The sequence below is a fragment of the Bos taurus genome, chromosome 18 (assembly GCF_002263795.3).
Source record: "Bos taurus isolate L1 Dominette 01449 registration number 42190680 breed Hereford chromosome 18, ARS-UCD2.0, whole genome shotgun sequence".
NCBI lineage: Eukaryota > Metazoa > Chordata > Mammalia > Artiodactyla > Bovidae > Bos > Bos taurus.
Genome location: NC_037345.1, coordinates 52580781 through 52600963, shown reverse-complemented (window position 1 = coordinate 52600963; position 20183 = coordinate 52580781). Strand labels below are relative to the sequence as shown.

Here is a 20183-nt window from a genome sequence, read left to right as displayed (position 1 = left end):
TGGCTCAGTGACCAGGGGAATCCCAGAAGGGGTGACAAGTGAGTAGACAGATATGAATCCTAAAGAAACAGGATGGGCTGGCAGGAGGTGGACCCAGGGACAGTGCCTGCTCAGAGACCGTCCAGGGACGTCCCTGAGGGTCATTCTGAGGAAGTTATTGTTCAGTGCAGGCAGCGCCCGAGCGAGCCACTAGAGATAATGTGTGTCATTTCTGACATGCCCAGAACAGATTAGAGAATTAGTTTAACTGAAGGCATTGTCTGGGGAGCTAGTATAGAAAATGCTGAGTTGGGGTATGCGGTTGGAAAAGCTGCTAAGGTAACTATTTGGCAGAGTCCGTGGGGAGAGTGCCGGGAGAGCCTCTCTGGGGAATATGGGGGTGGGGGGTGTCGGGGTAGGCAGTTTGGGGAAGAGCGAGCTCAGAACATATGGGAAGGGGTCCAGTGGTTAGGACCTGGTGTTTTCACCACCACGGCTCTGGGTTCAGTCCGCGGTCAGGAAACTAAGATCCCGCAAAACCACCACCACCATCGCCACTAACAACATTGACAGCAGCACAGTATGTCGACAGGGTCCACAGGGGCCAGTGTGCTCACATTCGGGGCAGAAGTTGGTGTAGAGACCCCAGGCGAGTCAGTATAGACAGTGTCCAGGGAGCCAATTCAGACAGTATGAACGGGGGGGGTGTGTGCGTAAACAATACTGGGTTGGACCGAGTAGACAGAGTAGTTGATAGGACAGTGAAGGAGCAGTGTCAACTGGGGTCCATGGAAGCCAGAAGAGATTGCTGGGTGCACCTGTATGCTGGTTAAAAAAAAAAAGGGATAGCCCTAGTTTGCAGTGTTTGTCAATTCTCTTGGTATAAATACTACCCACAGTTGATTCAAGCTACCAGTAACACTTAATGGACGTGGAATTGGGAAGAAATGTGTAAAACTGACCCTTGCAAGCCCATTCTGATGTACCATTGACTGTGGCAATAAATTGAGAGCCTAGTGAAGCTAGTGTAGACAATGGACAGGAAGGCAGTGCAGAACTTGATCCAGAGTGCCAGTGTGGACCACACTCCGGGATCGTGTAGACGGTGCCCTAGAGGGGCCAGTGTTTTGGGGCGGGGGAGCGGTCACAGCCTGATGTACTCACAGCGCACAGAGAGAATCACTGGCAGCAGTTTGGGCTCCTGGAAGCTCTCATGTTCCACTTTGCAGATGACCTTGACACCGTCTGCTTCGCTCAAGGGTGTCACAGTGTAGCGGCTAGTGACGGTGACCGTGCCAGGCAGGGGCCCCGACCCCTGGGTCTCTTTGGCCTCCCCGTCCAAGGGTGAGAGCCAGGAGACCCGGGCAGGTGGTCGGCCACCCGCGGAGACACAGCGGGCCACGGGTACAGGATCCAAATTGAATGTGACCTCCTGTTTCTCGGCATGGTTCTGGGGCTGGGCTGGGGAGAGGAACAGAGGGGGTGGGTCACTCCACACCTAGAGTCAGTCCACAAACACCCTCAGCAGTGGAGCTGAGCAGTTAAGTCTCAACTGGAGTGAAATGGATTGCCATTTCCTTCTCCGGGGGATCTTCCCGACCCTGGGATCCAACCCACATCTCCTGCATTGGCAGGCGGATTCTTTACAGCTGAGCCATCTGGGAGGCCCAAGGCCCAACTGCAGGGCTTCACTTCCGAGTTTTGCTGCTTTGCAGCCGCATGGCTTTAAGCAAGTCATTTCCCAACTCTCTACATCAGGTTCCTCTTTTGTAAAGTGGGGACAGTAATAGGACCCACCACAGAGATGAAATAAATCGACATATAAAGCGCTTTGGACAGTGCTTGACACTCACTGTGCTATCTAAGGGTTAGCCATTATAGTACAATGCATTCGCTGTTCTGTTCTGCTAGTAAAGCAGACGGTGTCCACAAGCCTGGATGAAGCTGTGATTTTAAGCGAAAAGCCAAAGCAGAACAATGCAGTTCAAAGGTCCAGCTGAAAAGAACTTCTACTTCTTTTCCTTTCATCACCACTAGATTTCGGCCCAGCAGTGAGATAAAGGCAATGGAGATTCCCAAAGCTGGACATTTTTTGCCCTTTTCACCCATCCTCCTGGGAGACATGGAAAAATATTAGGTGGGGTAAAACCTCCATGAGGAATAATAATGCCAACCACAGTTACTGATGTGTGCTCCTAACCAGACAGTCCCCTCACGTTCTGACCCACATCACTACCTGTCCCTGGTCCCTGCTTCTGCCCACTGCGGGGTCTTTAGTGACTTGCACTGCCTGGAATGTTCTGGCATCTCTTCTTCTTGTCTTGCTCCTCCTCCTTTTCCAGATCCCAGACTCACTTTCTCATAGAAACTTCCCTGAAGTTTGACTCCCCAAGAAAGTAGAGGTTTCACTGTCCTGCTCTGTGCTTTTATATGCACCTGGTGCCTGGTAGTAAGTGATCTCTATGTATCTCTTAATAGAACAAATGATGGCAGAAAAAGAGAGGCCTTTGAGAAAGATGGGGAGGAGGAGAGTGGTTTACTATGTGAAACAACTGTGGTTCCTTGGGAAGGGAAGTGTGTACTGAGGGACATTACAGGGTACACTTCTCCAACTCTCTGCAGCTCAGAGCCGGGGGAACGTATCCAGAGTGATGTGGCTTCTTCAGAGTTGCTGGAAGAAGGTGGGACCCCAGGGGACCGCCAAGATTTAGCAAGAAATAGCATCCTTTGAAAAGATGCCTTCCCTAACTCTTCCACATTTCGCTAAGTGGTCATGCTGGTCACTTCCTGTGGGAGCCAGAAGGCTGGGAATTCTTCCTCCTCCTCATCCCTTAGTTCACGGACAAGCACCCACTATCTCCCAAAAGGATGATTATTTCACTTCTCTGTTTATTCCTCTCCTTTCCCCACTCCTCCCTGCTTCTTCCCTCTTCCAAACCAATGCCTTCTCTCACCTGCCTCCTTGCTTCCTTCTACCTTTGTCTACTCTTCTGATGCCCCATGCCCATCACCCCTCCCTGACCCTGGCAGCCAGTTGATCTTTTTTTTTTAATTTTATTTATCTTTGGCTGCTCTGGGTCTTCGTTGCTGCAAGCGGGTTTTCTCTAAATGCGCTGAGTGAGGACCACGCCTGGTTGTGGTGCACGGGCCTCTCATTGTGGTGGCTTCTCTTATTGTAGAGCATTGGCTCAGTAGTGCTGGTGCACGGGTTAGGTTGCTCCATGGCATGTGGGATCTTCTGGGACCAGGGATTGAACTCATGTCCCCTGCACTGGCAGGTGGATTCTTAACCACTAGACCAGCAGGGAAGTCCTGCCAGTGACCGCCCCCCCCACTTTTTTTTAAAGAATTTCAAGACCCTGGTCAGGGTGTTCTTATGATTTGAAACCGTCTTATGGCTCCAAATAACATTTCAGATGAAGGGAATTCGCTGGTGGTCCACCACTGGTTAGGACTCCATGTTTTCACTGCCAAGGGTGTGGGTTCAATCCCTGGTTGGGAAACTGCGATTCTCCAAGCTGCTCAGCACGGGGGGAAAAAAAAAAACCAACAGATGAATTCCAGCCACCTGGCCTCTTGTCTATGAGGTTCGTGTAAGCTGGCCCTGTTGGTTCCTTGCCAAGTTGAGGCTCGCTCAAGCCCTCGCCACTAGCCTCCTGTCTCTTCCTAGAATGTGCCAGTCTGTTTCTCTTATCCCAGCCTTTGCCTAGACTGTCCCGTTCCCTCTGCTGGACCTTCCTTCTTCTTCCCGAGGGTGGCTCCTGCTTACACGGCGAGACTTGACTAAGAGGCTTTCACTGACCATTCTCTCTACAGGAGTCCACTGGGGCCTTACAGTGAATATTACAACATCCTGGAGCTCCTTTTGTTTGCTAATTTGATTATTCTCTGGCTTGACCTCTAAAATGTTTCCATAAGACAATGACATCTCACTACCTCCACTGCCTCCCCTTTGGTCTACCTGCCATCACCTGTCTCCTGGACTTAGGCCCTCACCGCCTTTGTGAGCCTCCATCCTCACTCCCCACATAGCCTGTGAAAACCCAAGTCAACACATTCCTCCCCTACTCAGAATCTCCTGTAGCTGTTGTTCTCTCAAGGCAAAAGCCAACATCTTCTCATGGTCCATGAGGTCATTTGTGATCTGTGCTCCCCCATCACTGCCTTGACCTTGCCTCTCCCTGCCCCGCCCCCCCCCCCCCCCCCATTCACTCATCTCCAGCCATTCTGACTTCCTGGCTTTTCCTCAGACCTTCCAGGTGTGCCCTGCCTCAGGGCCTTTGCACTTGCTGTTCCTGCTGCCTGAAACTCTCCTCCGTGGACCTGCAGGACTCCCTCAAACCCTCCTACTTTGGGTTCAAATAGCACCAGACCACCCTTACTAAAATGGTAACCTAATCTCCTCCAATTTTTTTTTTTCTCCTCCAATTTCTAAAGCGCCTACAACCGCCCAGCTCACTCTTTTTCTTCTTATTTATGTTAATCTACTCCCTTAATTGGAGTCTAAGCTCCAGGAGAACGGGGACTTCTGTTATCCTTAGGGCTTCATCCCTAGAGCGTGGCACAGCGTTTGCCACCGAGTAGGGGCTCAACCATCTGAACGCTTCTTGCCGGCTGTATCTCCTCCCTGCAGAACTACCGGTGGCAAATAGCAGGTGCTTAGTGAATCACGGCCAGCCAATTGATGACCGCAGACAAGGTAGGTCGATTTCCCAGCTAAAGCCCAGAAACAGGCCCGTGGGGGCGCTCGCGCGTTGCACCCCTCCCCCTCTCGCTTCGCCGCAGCCCCCCACCCCCACCCTGCTCACCTATGACTCTGAGCCAGGTGACTCCCCGACTGGTGCCCTTGGGAAAGGTGGCAAACTCGCAAGTGTAGTTGCCCTCGTCCTCCACCGTCAGCCCCCGGAGGGACAGCGTGGCGTCCCGCACCTCCAGCTCCGAGCCTTGCCCGGCCCCCGAGCTCGGTGCAGTATTGACGAAGGACAGCCGCTCCTTGCCGGGCTTCGGGCTGGGGAAGCTGCGACCATACTGGGGGTGGAAGATGGCCACGTTCTGTTTGCCTTCGGGCGCGTCCAGGCGCAGCCACGTCACCTGGGACACTCGGATTTCAGGCGCTGAAGGCAGCAGGTGGCACGGCAGCTCTACCGTGTCCCCCAGGTTGCCCCGCACCTCAGCGGCGACCTGAACTCGCACATCCTGGGCTCCTGGGGAGAGAGGAGAGAGAGAGAGATGTCGGGTCGGGGAAGTACCTAGAAATCCCTGGGCCAGGCAGAGCCATCATGGGAGGGGGCCCCCTCCACCCCACCCTGGAAATGCAGACCTCAGGGTAATGCAGGCATCTTCACGCTGTCCCAGTTCCCAAAAGGCCAGCCAGATAAGACAGTTTGAGGAAAACTAGGGCCATTTGGGTTCTGGGCTAGCTGTGGAATTACTGCTCATGATCTTCGGTGTGATGAATAAATTGTGATTATGTAGTATTCATGTAGCCATGAAATTAAAAGACACTTGCTCCTTGGAAAGAAAGATATGACAAACCTAGACAGCATATTAATCTGCAGAGACATCACTTTGCCAGTAGAGAGTCAAAGCTATGGTTTTTCCAGTAGTCATGTATGGATGTGAGAATTGGAGCATAAAGAAAGCTGAGTGCCGAAGAATTGATGCTTTTGAATTGTGGTCCTCGAAAAGACCCTTGAGAGTCCTTTGGATAGCAAGGAGATCAAACCAGTCAATCTTAAAAAGAAAATCAACCCTGCATATTCATTGCAAGGACTGATGCTGAAGCTGAAGCTCCAATACTTTTTGGCCACCTGATGTGAAGAGCTGACTCACTGGGAAAGACCCTGATGCTGAGAAAGACTGAAGGCAAAAGGAGAAGGGGGCGGCAAAGGATGAGATGGTTAGGTAGCATCACTGATTCAATGGACATGAATTTGACCAAACTCTGGGAGACAGTGGAGGACGGAGGAGCCTGGCATGTTATAGTCCGTGGGGTGGGAAAAGAGTGGGACATGACTTAGCAACTGAATAACCACAAAGTAGTCCTTAAATCAAAAATCTTTAAAAATATCCTATTTTATTTCATTTTTCACTACACAGCTTTTAGTGTCTTAGTTCCCCTACCTGGGATAGAGCCCGGGCTTCCCATTGAGAGTGCTGAGTCCTAACCACTGGACTGCCAGGGAATTCCCTATCTTATTGAAGTATAGTTGATTGATTTATTTTTAACATTTTATTTATTTCTTTAATTTTTGTCTGTGCTTAAGTAGTTGTGGTGCTTGGGCTTAGTTGCTCTGCAGCGTGTGGAATCTTCCCAAATCAGGATAGAACCCTGTGTCTCCTGCATTGGCAGGCAGATTCTTTTTTATTTTCAGTTTAATAGACATTTATTCCATTATTATATAGTTGAACAACCTCTACACACAGAATAATATGGTTTAAGACTTTTTGAGTAGGAAGGAATTTGGATCTCAAAAGGTTTTGCAAGTCTGTTTTCTGGAAATGACTTAAGTGGGCCTTTTAAAAACCCTTGGGGAAAAAAAAAAACAAGAAAAATTGGTTCAAGAAAATCAGTAATTAGATTTCAAAATTAAACTACCTATTGAGATAGCAAACCAAGAACTGGGGTAATTCCTCTTCCGTATTTTCTACGTTCAAACACACCCTGGGAAACAGAAGTCTAGTCTACAGGAAGACACGATGCAACGAGCAGAATGAGGTGGTGAGCCCAGCCACAACTGGTGGCCTGCCAAGTCTGGAACTGTGAAGCTCTTGAGGGTGGTTTGAGCAGGGATGGGAACAACTGTAGACAGCACAAAGTCAGAAGCCAATTGAACTTGTAGTGACACCAACTACATGATTTTTCTCAGTAGCCTTTTTTTAAAAAAGATACTTATTATTTATTTGTTCATTTAGTTGCCAGGTCTTAGTTGCAGCACACAGGATCTTTGATCTTCATTGCAGCATGTGGCATCTAGTTCCCTGACCAGGGATCGAACTTGGGCCCACTGCATTGGGAGCACAGAGTCTTAGCCACTGGACCCCCAAGGGAAGTCCTTCTCAGTAGCCTTTTAAGAACACTGATTACACTTAGCAATGATACTTTTAAATATAACCACCCCTATTTCCTGCATCCCCTAAGGTGGTTCATGATGGTCACAAACTAATACTACAGATAAAACATTTAATTTTTTGATAAGTTTTTACTATCGTCCTACACCTGAAAGGGATCTGATGAACATCAGCCTCCCAATCCTAAATCCTAGGAGTTATTAGCTCCTAAAACCTCAGGGCTAATAACTCCCTCTCACTTATCTAATGTTCAATTTCCATTCGTTTTAATCAACACCAATGTCAATACAACCATGTTGCATGAAGTTCGGTATTCTACACATGCCAGAGTCTGAACCAGGAGCTTTATGTGAACTTCAGTGGTACCATGGAGGCCAAGGCAATTTAATTTTGGTAAACCAGGATTTGATTCATTTGTGAGAACCCTCTTGCAACAGGTCTATTCAATTCTCTTAAAAATGGTGGCATTACTTTTTGCCTTTCAGAAGCAGCAGTTACATAAATGAAGTATCAGATTAAGCCTAAAACATGGACCCTAGTCAACTTTATTTTTCTGCATATGATCTTGAGAAAGGATCAGGACACCCTTCACATTTCCAAGAAATATCCAACTTAAAACGTTGTAGCTGCCAAACTCCATAGAACTGCAGAGCATTGCATCACCCCAGTAAAGCTGCAGGTCTCATCACATGCATCAACAAATCTACAGGGTGAAATTTCTGCACTCCTCTTTTATAGAACTTTACACCTATTGCCCAAACAGCATTTTAAACATGGACATATCAACTCCCTAAGAAAGCAAAAACAAAGGCATTCCCCTTATTAGAAACGGGTTACACCATCACTTAAAGTCTTCGAGCATCACTGCACTTTAACTTCCATAATTTTTTTTTTTTTTTTGGCTGTACCAGGTCTTAGCATGTGGAGTCTTAGTTCCAGACCGACCAGGGATCAAACGCGTGCCCCCAGAATTGGAAGCACAGGGTCTTAACCACTGGACCACTGCGGAAGTCCCTAACTTTTATAATTTGACAATGCATTCAATGAAGCAATCTGCACACAACTAGTTTCAACAGAAATTAAAAAACACTTTTAAGCAGACAAGAACGTCCTAAATTATTAGGTAAGAACTTGACAAACATTACTTATATTAGCGGTAGCGGTGGAATTGGAGAGTACTGCACCTTCTCCAAGCTGCACAGCGAGAGCCACCAATAGCTTGGTGGAACTTGTAGCCCTTGCCTGGCCCGGGCTCTTTCTGCCTGCAGACGTCAGCCCCGTATCTCCTCGTGGTTGTGGACTGGTTTAGTGGTCCACCAGGGGTCAGGGTTTCTTCTGATAGCTGTATGGAATGGATCAATGAGGATAACCTCAAAGAATTGGTATGTAGACTCTTCACCAACCCAGTAGGGATTCAGGAGCCTTAGGGCCCCACGGTGGCGTCCAGTGCGCTCCTCCGCAGCAGACTGAAGGCTTCGAGCAAACTGGAGCTGGTTGACACCATGGGAGACAGGCTTGCCGAAAGTGGCACCCTTAGGAACTGGGCGTTTGTAGCCACCGTGGCGCACACGAATCCGATATATGACATAACCTTGCTTGGCCTTGAATCCCAGCCTGCGGGCCTCATCGGGCCGGGGCAGGGGGGTTAGGGGGGATAGGGGAGGTGCAGCGCGAGGGGCGCGGTGCAGCGCGCAAGAGCGGGTGGTACCGCCAGCAGCGCACCCGGGGTAGGAAGCGCATCACGTCTGACTGCTTCTTCCTCCATAGCTCGTGGATGTACTTGTCCGCACCCATTTCGACTCACCCTGATGGCTGCCGCCAGACGGAAAGGACCGAACCTTTCTCCCTGGCAGGCGGATTCTTAACCACTGGACCACCGGGGAAGTCCTATAACTGATTTACCATGTGTCAGTTTCAGGTGTATAGCACAGCCGTTCAGAATTGTCTTCAGATTCTTTTCCTTATAGGTTTAACAAACATTGAGTATAGTTCCCTGTGCTATGCATGAGTCCTTGTTGGTTATCTCTTTTATGTAGTATTTCTTTTCCTTAGACGATGAAGGGTGGATGAGAATTTCCTGGTTTCCGATCCACTGGTTAAGGCTATGCTCTCTCACTGCTGAGGGCCCAGGTTCAACCCCTGGTTAGGGAACTAAGATTCCACAAGCTGCCCAGCACAGCCAACAAGAAGAAGAAAGAAGGGAAAGATAAAAGGTGGAAATGTCATATCTGAAATGTTCATCCAAAAAAAAAAAAAAACCCAAAATGGTAAAGTGATGAAGCAAACAGGACAGAATATGACACGCTGTCAAGTCTAGAGGCAGAGATGAGGGAGGCTGCTGGGCCTTTCTCCCAACTTACACGTGTATGTTGGAAACTTTTCATTGTCAAATGTTTGGAGGGAAAGAAGAATTTTCCAAAAATAACAAAAACTCAAATCTATGCCAAAAGAAATTAAAAAAAAATTTAAGGGTATATATTTCATTTTTTTTCCTGCACAGTTGTTTCTATAAAACCTACAACCCTCTAAACCTGCCTACAACCCTCTAAACCTGTTTTTTTTTTCTATTAACAGCCTTATTGAGATTAATTCCCATTTATCCATTAAAAATGTACGAGTCAGTGGCTTTTCATGTATTCACAGGAGTTGTGCATCCATCGCCATAATCAAGTTTAGGACATTGTTATAATGCCCCAAAGAAATCCATGTAACAATCATACAGTCAGTTGCACCTCCCATCGCCCAGTCACTGACAATCAGTGATCTACTTTCTGTCTAGAGACTGGCCTCTTCCGGGCATATCACATAAATCAAATAAAAAAATACGTGGCCTTTTGTGTTTGCTATCTTTCACTTGGCAGTGTTTTCAAGGTGTACCCAGGCAGTAACGAGGATCAGTGCCTCGGTTCCTTTTTATGGCTCAGTAATATTCCACTGTACAGACTGACCATGTTTCGTTCATTCATTTAGCAGCTGATGGACAGCTGAGTTGTATTCACCTTTTGGTGATTATGAACAAAGCTACAGTGAACATTTCCATGCCAGTTTTTGTCTGAATATATGGCTTTTATTTCTCAGCTCATCATTGGTTTTCTGGCTTTTAATAAAAATGAACATAAAAATAAATGTTTCTCCAGAAACTTCCACTGGTGGTCCAGTGGCTAAGGTTTCATGTTCCCAATGCAGGGGCCCAGGTTCAATCCCTTGCCAGGGAACTAGATCCCACATGCCGCATCCCTAACTCTAACCCTATGACCCAGCGCAGCCAAATGAATGCATTAATAATTTATTTTTAAAAAAGGCGAATTTTTTTTTACCGTGCAAGGCAGTAAAGCATGGGGGACTGAGAGCACAGACTGCGTGCCTTCAAATCCTAGCTCTGCCACTTACTGGCTGTGTGACGTTGGACAAGTCGTTTAACCTCTCTGTGCCCCAGTTTCCTCAGCTGTAAAGGGGAGGGTAATAATGGTGCCCACCTCCTAGGGGTTGCTGTTTAAGGATTAAAGGATGTTTGTTGAGCACTTAGCACACAGGGCCCCAGGAAGTGCAAGATCAGTGCTTGGTAAATAAACATAACCAGCTAAGTATAATTATAAGTAGCCCTTGACACCCAGCTCCGAGGCAAAGGCCCATGCCCAGCTGCCCTTGACCGAGATGTAAGGGGAGGCATGTGTGCAGCGGCTGGCCTCCCACAGGAATCCAGGGAACATTAACAGTGACCCTAGTGAGAGGGTCCCCAAGAGAAGGCAGGACCCATCCTAGGCACTGCTCAAAAGAAGCCATCAGTCAAGGCCGTGTGACACACATATCATCTCGTGGAATCCCTACATATATCTTGCAACTCAAACCCAGGGGGGCCACCTTGAGATGTGGGCATCCTCCCCTCCAGAGGGACCACACTGCAGAGTGTCATGTGTGGGACCCTGGAGCAGATGGCTGGGGGCTTCCTGCTGGCTCTGTGCCCTCTTAGGTGGGTGACTTTTTTTTTTTAATATTTATTTATTTAGCTGCACCAGGCCCTGGTTTCAGCATGTGGAATCGTCCATCTTCATTGTGCCACATGGGATCTTTAGCTGTGACATGGCAACTCTCAATTGCAGCATGTCGGATCTAGTTCCCTGACCAGGGATCAAACCCGGGCCCTCTGCATTGGCAGCATGGAGTCTCCCAGCCGCTGGACCACCAGGGAAGTCCCCGGGTGACTTTGTTTTGAGCCTGATTTCCTCCATCTGTAAAATGGGAATGTTTGAGCAACCCTGTAGGGTCCCTGGCGACAAGTCCATGACATGATTTTCTCCCATAGGTTCCTCAGAGGGCAGGCACAGCAGGTGAGTCAAGTAGGGGCAGACAGCCACATGCTACCGACCAAGTCCAGCTCCCTCAGTTACTTTTGGCTCAGGTAGCATAGTTTCAGAAGTGACCTAGCAGCACAGAAAGGTCTGGAGGTCAAATCCAGACAAAAATCAGGATATGAGACCCTGGGGGCAGCAGTTGGGTGGAGCTGAGGCAGGGTCGCCCCCTTCCCTCAAGGTGCCAGGACCCTGCGTGGCTCCCAGAGGCGCTGAGGATGGGACAAGGGTTCCCAAGGGCTCTGCCCCCTTTGAGCTGGGTGAGGAGGGATGGGAACTCAGTCAGGGGAAAAACACCCAGGCCAGTGTGAGCGCAGAAGAGACGAAGGGTGGGGATGAGGGTTTAAGTTTTCTTCTTGAGGTAAGTGGGAACCATTGAGGGTTCTTCACTTGGAGAAGAACTTGACTAAAGCAAAGATTGAGAACTTCAAGGGCTTGAGTGGTAGAACCTTCCTGCTAGCCATTCTTTTCCAGCCTGTGCCAACCAGTGGGCAACAAATAGTTGCTCAACACGGTGACCCCAGGTACTAGAGAGTCAGTCCCTGAGGACGGGGATTTATCTATCTTGTTGCTTACTGTATCCCTAGAGCCCACACCAGGGCATGGGTATAGTAGGTGCTCAATCAATACTGTTGGGAAAAAAAAAAAGAACAAAAAAAACTGTTGAATAAATATCAAGATCTGTTCTGGCTGTACATTTCACAGATGTGTCAAGATAAGTCCTCCAGGAGTTGACATTCCAGGAGAGGGGAGAGATTGCACAGACAGTCGGTGGCGGGGTGGGGCAGGGCTGGTGCTGGAGGGGAGGACCTAAAGCAGGGGCCTGACCCAGCCAAGGGGAAGGGCAGGAGGGCTTCCTGGAGGAGGAGACCCTTCCCAAGGGAAGCCAAGCTCCAGCCCATGGAGCTCCACACCTTGCCTGGGTCACTGGGTCCCTTTGGGGACTCAGATTTCTTGTCCTAAGGAAATCCTGTGGCTGCAGTTGCCTCTCTTCTGGGGAGTTCCCTGGTTGCCCAGTAGTTAGGACCCAGGCTTTCACTGTCGTGGCCTGGGGTTCACACCTCTCTTCTGAGGGAGGTTGTCCTCCTGCAACTCAAATGGCCCTGGTAGCTTCAGAAGATTTAAAAAAAAAAAAGCAACAAGAAAAAAAAAACCCCACTTTTGGGGATTTCTTGGCAGCTTAGTGGTTAGGACTCTGTGGTTTCACTGCTGAGGGCAGGGGTTCAATCTCTGGTCGGTAAGCCTGAAATAAATGAATTAATTAAATAAAAAAAAACCCACTTTTAGCTTCTTGTGGGGCAAGCTTCTCAGGAATTTCTTTTATCACCAATACTTTGTCCTGGATGGCCATACACCCTTCCTCTTTCTGACTAGCTGGCCCTCATCATCCCCTCATCCCGAACGCATTTCCCCATCTCACACACCAGGTTTTCATGACCCTCCTGAGCTCCTGGAGGGCAGGAATTCTTTGCCTGGTCTTGTTCACAGGGTTACACTCGAGACCTGCAACAGAGACCTGCTCCTGGTAGATGCTCCATATATGTGCAATGAAGGAGGTTCTAAAATTCCAAGGCTCCACGATTCCCATTCTAAATGCCTCATTTTGAATGAATGAATAGCATGGTTCAGCCCCCATATGGTTAATGGCCCATCTTTTCGGTCTTTCCACCTCAGTAAAAGGTTTACGATGGAAGCTTTGGAGTCATATCTGACTCCACTTTTTCTCTCTCAACCCCCATTGCAATCCATCAGGAAATCCCATCAGCTTCTTCTTCAAAATATATCTTCAAGTGGACCAGGTTTGACCCCTGCATTACCCGTATCCTGGTCTAAGCCAGTGGCATCTCTCCCCTAGGTCATCTGACACACACCCCCTCCCTTGCCATGAAGGGCTGCAGGTGCCCCCTGCAGTTTCCACATGCAGAGAAGGGTCTTCTTCTATGGCTCTCTCCTCACTCGGAAAATAAAAAAAGCTCAAGTCTTTATAGCAGCCCACAAGGTCCTGTGTGACCTGTGCCCGTGCTCTTTCTGACCTCATCTCTCACCCTCTCCCCTTGGCTCACCCTGCTCCAGACACGCCATCCTCCTCACCATTTCTCAGACATGCCAGGCAAGTCCCACCTCAGGGCCTCTGCACTTGCTGTTCTCTCATCCTGGAATACTTTCCCCTCCCTCGTTCCCTTCAGATCTTTGCTCTGGGGTGTTCCCTGACCACCCTAATGATGAGAACAGAAATTCCCTTGACACTGCTTCGTTTTCCTCATTGCACCTGATGTCTTTTACCTGCTAGAACATTAGTTCTCGGGGCAGGGATCTTTGTCTTGAAAGTGTTAGTCCCTCAGTCATGTCCAACTCTTTGTGATCCCATGGACTGTAGCCTGCCAGGCTTCTCTGTCTGTGGAATTCTCCTGGGCAAGAATACTGGAGTGGGTAGCCATTCCCTTCTCCAGGGGATCTTCCTGACCCAGGGATCAAACCCGGGTCTCCTGCATTGGCAGGCAGATTCTTATCATCTGAGCCTTGGTTCCTGCTGTATTCCCAGAGCCTAGAGGCGTACCCGGCACACTTACAGCTCTTACAGAGCTCCAGAAATGTGTTGAGTGAATGAATGAGGTGGAGATGGGGAAGCAACAGTGCATTAGATGACAGAGGCTGAGGCTGAGTTAGAGTTTGGGCTTTTTTTTAGGGGCACTAGGGAACCATAGAGAGTTAAAGGCAGGGGGAGGGACAAGGTTAGATTTGTGCTTTAGAAAGAACCCTCAGAATGGACTGGGGCCAGGCTTCGGGGGTCAGGGCAGTGGGGATGGAGGATGAACTGGATTGGAAACACATTCAGAAGTTAGAACGGTTGGGACATGGAGGCTGACCGGCTGTGGGGCAGGGGTAGGTGGTGAGGGGAACGAGGTGTATTGGCTGATGCCCAGATGTTTTGCATTTCAGGCAGAGGCGGGAGAAATGAAGCCAGGAGGAAGGTTGGCCTGGAGTTCAGACCCTAGTGTCCAGGACACTGTTGGGCGAGAGCCTGTGCCCTGACCTTGGCCAGAACATGGTCAGCAGCACAGTGGGGGAGGGTGTGGCCGTGGGAACACCAGCCGCCCTCAGCTTTCCTCAGCGAGCCAGGCTGGTGACAGCTTCATGGGGTGTCAGCTGGGTCCCCAGACACATTTCCCCTGCCTGTGGCCTGGCATGCTAGGCTTCCTGTGGTGGCAGGGCAGGGGCAGCCCAGGGCATTGTGTGAGCCCAGGGGAATCCTTTGGGCGGGTGGGGACAGAGACCCAAAGCCTGAGACCCTGAGATCCGGGGAGGGGAAATCAGGGCTGAGAGGAAGGGGCTGGGGGCCTGGACTCCTGGGTTCCTGCCTGCCTGGCTGGCTCCTCCCAGCTTGGCTCACCCTCTCCAGACCTACAAGGTATCGTAGACCTGCCCTCTGACCATAGAGTGTGGTGGACGCCAGCTGGCCCTCAAAGGCCAGCGTGCTTGGAGTGCCAGCCTCAGCTGCTACCTCCATAGTTAATTAATTGCATCAATCATGGTGCCCACCCCCACAGCGGACATCCAGGAGCCGGTTTGGTGGAGGGTGGAGGGGGGGGCGCGGGGGAGGGCGGGGGGGCGGGCGGAGGGCCGGGGGGGTAGAGGCAGGGGTCGGGTGTTGTTGAGCAGAAGCAGCCAAGATATTGGGCTGTCTGGGTCTGCATATCCTCACCTGCCTCCCCAGCCCACCTCTCTGATGGTGGTCATCACTCAGCTTGGAGGATGGTCATCATTCCCCTCCCTGGTCTGTGATTTTCTGCCTTTCTGCAGGGACTCCACCCCTACTGAAGGTCTCCCCTGTGGAGTCTGATGCTTCTGGGGATGACTCTCTAGGACTGTTCTTCCTGGCTGAGCCCCTCAGACAGAACCCCACCCCACCGCTCTGCCCAGGCCGAGTTTACACCAAAACACTTCTGTCTCTGAGACTCTGGCCCTCCTCTTGCAGGTCCTGTCTCTTTGATCTCTTGTGTCTCTGTCTCTGGTTCTTAGGGTTCGCAGTCTGCCCCTCTGTGTCTCCCAGGAGTCCCTAGTCTCTGCTCTCCGTGTCTGTCCATCTGTCTCTCTCTCTCTAAAAGTTTTATTGAGATACAATTCCCATACCATATGATTCGCCCATTTAAAGTGTCTAGTTCAATGACTTTTAGTAAATTCATACATTTGTGCCTCCATGACCACAATCAATTTCAGATCATTTTCACCAGGCCCAAGAGACCCTATCTGTTCTCATATTCTCTTTCTTCTGTACTCCGACATCTGAGGTCTGGATCTTTTGGGTCTGGGGGTCTCCTTGTCTCTGGGATCTGGCTCCCAGCACCGATTCCTGGGGTCTCTAATCTCTCCAGGTTTCTGGTCTCTGTCTCTCAGGATCTCTGTTTCTCCACGGCTCTGACCCTCTGCCTCCTGGGTCTCCCCATCTCTGCATGTTTCTCCACATCCCTGCCATACTTCCTCTTCACTGGGCCATCTTGCTGGGTCCCCTTTTCTCCTCCTCCTCTTGCTCCATTTCTCAGCATTGTTGGGACATTAAAAATGTAACAGCGTCCCTGGTGGGGGCAGGGGAGCTAGCCAGCCTGCCCAACTCCCTGTCCCTCCGGTGTCTACCACCCCCCGTGGCCCCCACATGCTGAGACCTTGAGGTTGGCCTGTGCTCTGACCACCCTGGGTCATCGCATCACCATCACTGACTGGCTGGGGTCTTTTGGGCCCCCACCCAACTGTCACAAAACCTCTGTCTCTTTATGCTGTTCCTGCTTTTCTCAAGATGTCTTCCCAGCTCCCTTTCCCCTGCCCCCCACCTTCTCTGCCCCCATCCCTGTGGCTGGATTTCATCCCCCATCTCCGTTCCATTTCTACATGTGTCTCTGACACCGTCCCTAAATTTGTTTGACACCCTCCCTCTATTGGCTTCTGTCCCCATGTGTGGATCTCCAGCCTCTCCCTGAATTCCTCTTGGCCCTCTACTGCCCCCCAAGATGTGGGCAGACCCACCCCTACTTCTCCCCTGTCCAGTTCTCCTTCCCTAATGAGAAGAGACAGCAGGCCGGCAGTCCCCTCTCCTCCCATCCCCCTCTGCTACGTGGGGCTGCCTGGCTGACATGGATGAGCAGTGAAAGCCGGGAGGACTGGGGAGGGGGGCTGGCCCGGCAAGAAGCCCAGGTGGTGCACCCTCATTCCTCGGAGGCCAAGGAGGGGGAAGTCAGAGGAGCCACGGACAGGGAAACAGAGACGGATGGAAAGGAGAGAGAGAGGGGGTGAAAAAGGAGGAGAGAAAGAGCTTGGAGAGAGATTAGAGAGCCAGAGGAGCAGACAGGGAGAGGGTGAGAAATGGAGAGAGGAAGAGGGGGAGAGAAACTGAGGGAAGGAGGGGAGGAAGGGAAGGAGGGGAGGAAGAGACCGAGAAGAGGAGGAAGGGAAGGAGGGAAGGAAAGAGGCAGAGATGAGAGAGAGCAGGGCACAAAGGCTCAAGGATGGAGTGTGGGGAAGGGGGACGCTCTCCTCCTCAGGCGCTAAGAGCTTCCTCCGAGGATCAGTGGGATCTCTGAACCGGCCCTCCCCCCCAACCCCAGTGTCCCTGCTGGGATGGAACTGTTATCTTAGTTTTCCAAAGAAGGGAATGGAGGCTCAGAGGCACTTTCCGGAGCCCACCAGGTAGGGCAGAGCCAAGAAAGGCTCTGAAGTCTGAAAACTGGCTGAGGATGCTGGGAAAGTGGCTTGTCCTTTCTAAGCCTCTGTTTCCTCATCTGTTGAATGGGAACAGGGACTGGACCTGTCCCTTAGGGCGACTGAGAGCCTTCTGCGAGATCACGCACTGATTTTATCTCACTGTTTCTGACGCAGAGGGAGAAACAGCCGGAAGGAAAAGTCTGTGCCCCTGCTCTGGGTCCAAACTGGGAGACCATTAAGAGACAGGCTGGGGGAAGAAAAGATCTAGGGCTCCCGCGAGCTCCCTCGCACTTTCTGGCAAACGTTTGTGAAACTCCAGTATCTATCGTGAGTTTCTAGCTGGGAATAAACAACCGGGTCACCTGCAAAGGGGCAGGGCGAGAGCCTCCCTCACCTGTTTCCTCGCAGCCCCTCCCTCTCCTGGGGATGCACCCCTCCCCTAGGGGAGGTGGGGCAAACAGCAGGAGTCGGGGAGGGGGGCGGGGAAGTGGGCACAGCGGAGGGAGAGACCGCGGATTAGGGCGGCGTCTCCTCACGTCCACCTCCCGCTGCGGCTCTGAGGACAAAGGCGCGACGAGAGGAGAGATGAAGTCCCCGAAACCGGGAATCCGGAACGGGGAGCCTGGAGAGCTCCCGCCCCCGCCCTGCCCTGGCTCGACGAAAGTGAAACCGGGAAAACTTCCCCTGGGATGTCCCCGCCGATCGCTCACAAGGAACGGGAAAGGTCCCAGACGGCGGGACTCTGCCTCCTTAGTCTACGCGGGACACAGACCGACCGAGCCTCCAGCTTTCAGACAGGGCCTCTGGCTCTTCATCAGATCTAGAACCCAAGAGACAGGGTTCCTACCCACATTTATATCTGAATTCCAGGACATTCCAATGCCCACAATTAAACCTGGAGCCCAGGAGACAGGGCCTTTTGGCCTCCTCTCCCCCCAGTTCTGTCTGGGACCCTAGAGACAGACAGAGAACCCTGCTCACAATCTGGAACCCACAAGTTCGAGCCCTTCCTGACTCCAGTTCCACCAGGACCCCGGTAGACGGAGCCTCTAGCCTTCATTTTCCTTGGGACCCAAGAGATAGAGCCCTCAGCCCCTATTTTTTCTGGGGCTCAGGAGTTCCTTGTTTTCTGGGCCCAGGAGTCAGAGCCTTCAGCACCCTGGGGCCCGGGGTTGGAGCCCTTAAGCCCTTCCCCAGGTCGTCCGAATTATCATTCTTGGCCCTGTAAGGGGCCCAAAGTCCGAGCTCCCCGCCCGCCCCTCTGAAGACATCTGGCTCCCTGCCCTCAATTCTCCCCGGGCCTCAGACTCCCAACTCTGAGAGAAGGAAAGATGGGGGTAGTCTCGCCTGATCGTAGCGACCCTCCTGCTGGGGGTAGGGAAAAGGATGGTTTCGCGCGCGGCGGGTAGGCGTCTGCGTTCTCTCACCGGTTTCCCGGAGCAGGAGCAGCAGCAACGGCAGTAGAGGCAGCGTCGGCGGCGACAATCTCAACGGCCGGAGGGCTGCGGCCCGGGCCATGGGGGTCCCGGGGAGGGACTGGGCCCGGGCAGGGGCCTGAGGGCCACTCTGCGTGCGCCAATCGACTGGGCAGACGAGTAGGTGCCTGAGTGGCTTCGGCTGCCGGCCGGTTCCCGCGGCGCTCGGCTTTCTCGGCTCTGCTGCCGAGGTCCGGTTCTCGGGCTCAGCGCCCCTGGCCCTTAGATTCTTTCTGGCTTCGGACTACTTGACGTCACAGGATCCACCCCCTTCCTCCCCTCCTCGCGGAGCCGATCTGGCTCCGGCCACGCCCCCTCAGGCAGGTCAGACCCCGCCCCCTCCTGGGATTCCATGTCTGTCTCTGCCCAGGATTCTACGCTTGCCCCGCCCCCCCAGCATTCCTCTCCCTCCCCTTCCCAGGATTCTACACCCGCTGCTCCCCAGGATTCTAATTTCGTCCCTCCCAGGACTCTCTGATCGCCGGCCTGCATGCCCCAGAATTCTCTCTTTGCCCTCTCCAGGCAAACCCCGCCCCTTAGCGCTATAGCCACGCCCCTTTACACCTAAATTGCCCTCGAGCCCCGCCCCCAGCTGATGGGGCCAGTACCGCGCTTCCGACTGTCTCCGCCTCCACGAAGTCCCGCCCTCAGGCATGGCCCTACCCATTCGTTCTCCCCGTAGTCTCCCCTGCCCCTCAGGAGTTCAGTTTGTCCAGGCCTCTGCCCCGCCCCCTTTAGTATTGGATAGGGCCATCTGGACACACATGCGTGAGGCATGTGGTTTCCTATAGACCCGCCCCTCTGGAGCCCCGCCCACATGTTGAGACTCCACCCCCTTCGCCGCCTGGCGTCTTCCCCAGTTCTCGCCCCGTGCTCACTGTCTTGTCAGGTCTGTCCGCATTCTCAGCCTATCCTCATCTCTTTCTAATCTCTGCCTGAGACTTTAGGAGTCACCGCGTCGTGTCTTTTTAGATTCCTGTCTTTTAGTGTCTCTGTCTTTGTGAGTCTCTCTGCCTCTTTTTCCGTCCCTGTGTTTATCTCTGGGTCTTTCAGTTTTCACGTTTCGGTGTCGCATCGTGTTTCTGGTCTCTTTCTTCCTGGTGGTCTTCCTATCACTGTCTCTGTGTCACTTGGTTCTTGTCTTTTTTCATCCCTTTGACTCTGGCTCTGTCTCTCTCGCTCCCTGCATCTGTGTCTGTCCTGACCCCTGTCACTCTGTGGGTTTCTATCTCTGTGTCTTTCTCTGTCCCTGTGTTTCTCGGTGCGTTTCTGTGTTTCTTTCAGTGTCTCTGGTTTCTCTCTGCGTCTCTCTTGACCTCTCTCCATCCCGCAGCCCGCTGCTCCTGCATCTGGTCCGCACCATCTCCTTACTGCAGCCTTCCGCCAGGGGGCAGCACAGACCGCTCCCAGCGGTCGGCTGGCCCTGCGGGGTTGGGCTAGGTCGGGCCTCCAGACTTGACTAGTCCCTCCCCGTGTCCTTGTCCCACTTCTCCTATCTTCCCAACCTCCTCGCGTCTTTGTGTCTTTCGCTCTGACTCGGCCCCTTTGTCTCTCCCCGGCGGCTCCCGCTTCTCCCCTCCCCCACCTACCTCTTCACATTCCTTGGACTGCCCGG

General features: G+C 51.8%; 1 protein-coding gene and 1 pseudogene across 3 annotated transcripts in view; both read right to left on the bottom strand.

The window, feature by feature from the left end:
- Nucleotides 1–18814, bottom strand: part of NECTIN2 (nectin cell adhesion molecule 2) — a 33104-nt gene extending 14290 nt beyond the window's left edge. For 2 of the 3 annotated variants that reach the window (XM_005219196.3, XM_005219198.3), the window contains exons 1-3: nucleotides 18521–18803; nucleotides 4788–5183; nucleotides 1144–1440 (exon numbers count right to left, since the gene is read on the bottom strand). In XM_005219196.3, the coding sequence (XP_005219253.1) occupies nucleotides 1144–1440; nucleotides 4788–5183; nucleotides 18521–18611 (784 nt within the window). In that variant the 5' untranslated portion in view covers nucleotides 18612–18803. 3 annotated transcript variants of the gene reach the window in all.
- LOC100141014 (large ribosomal subunit protein eL15-like) lies at nucleotides 5190–8874 on the bottom strand (annotated as a pseudogene).
- Nucleotides 18815–20183: the final 1369 nt, after the last annotated feature.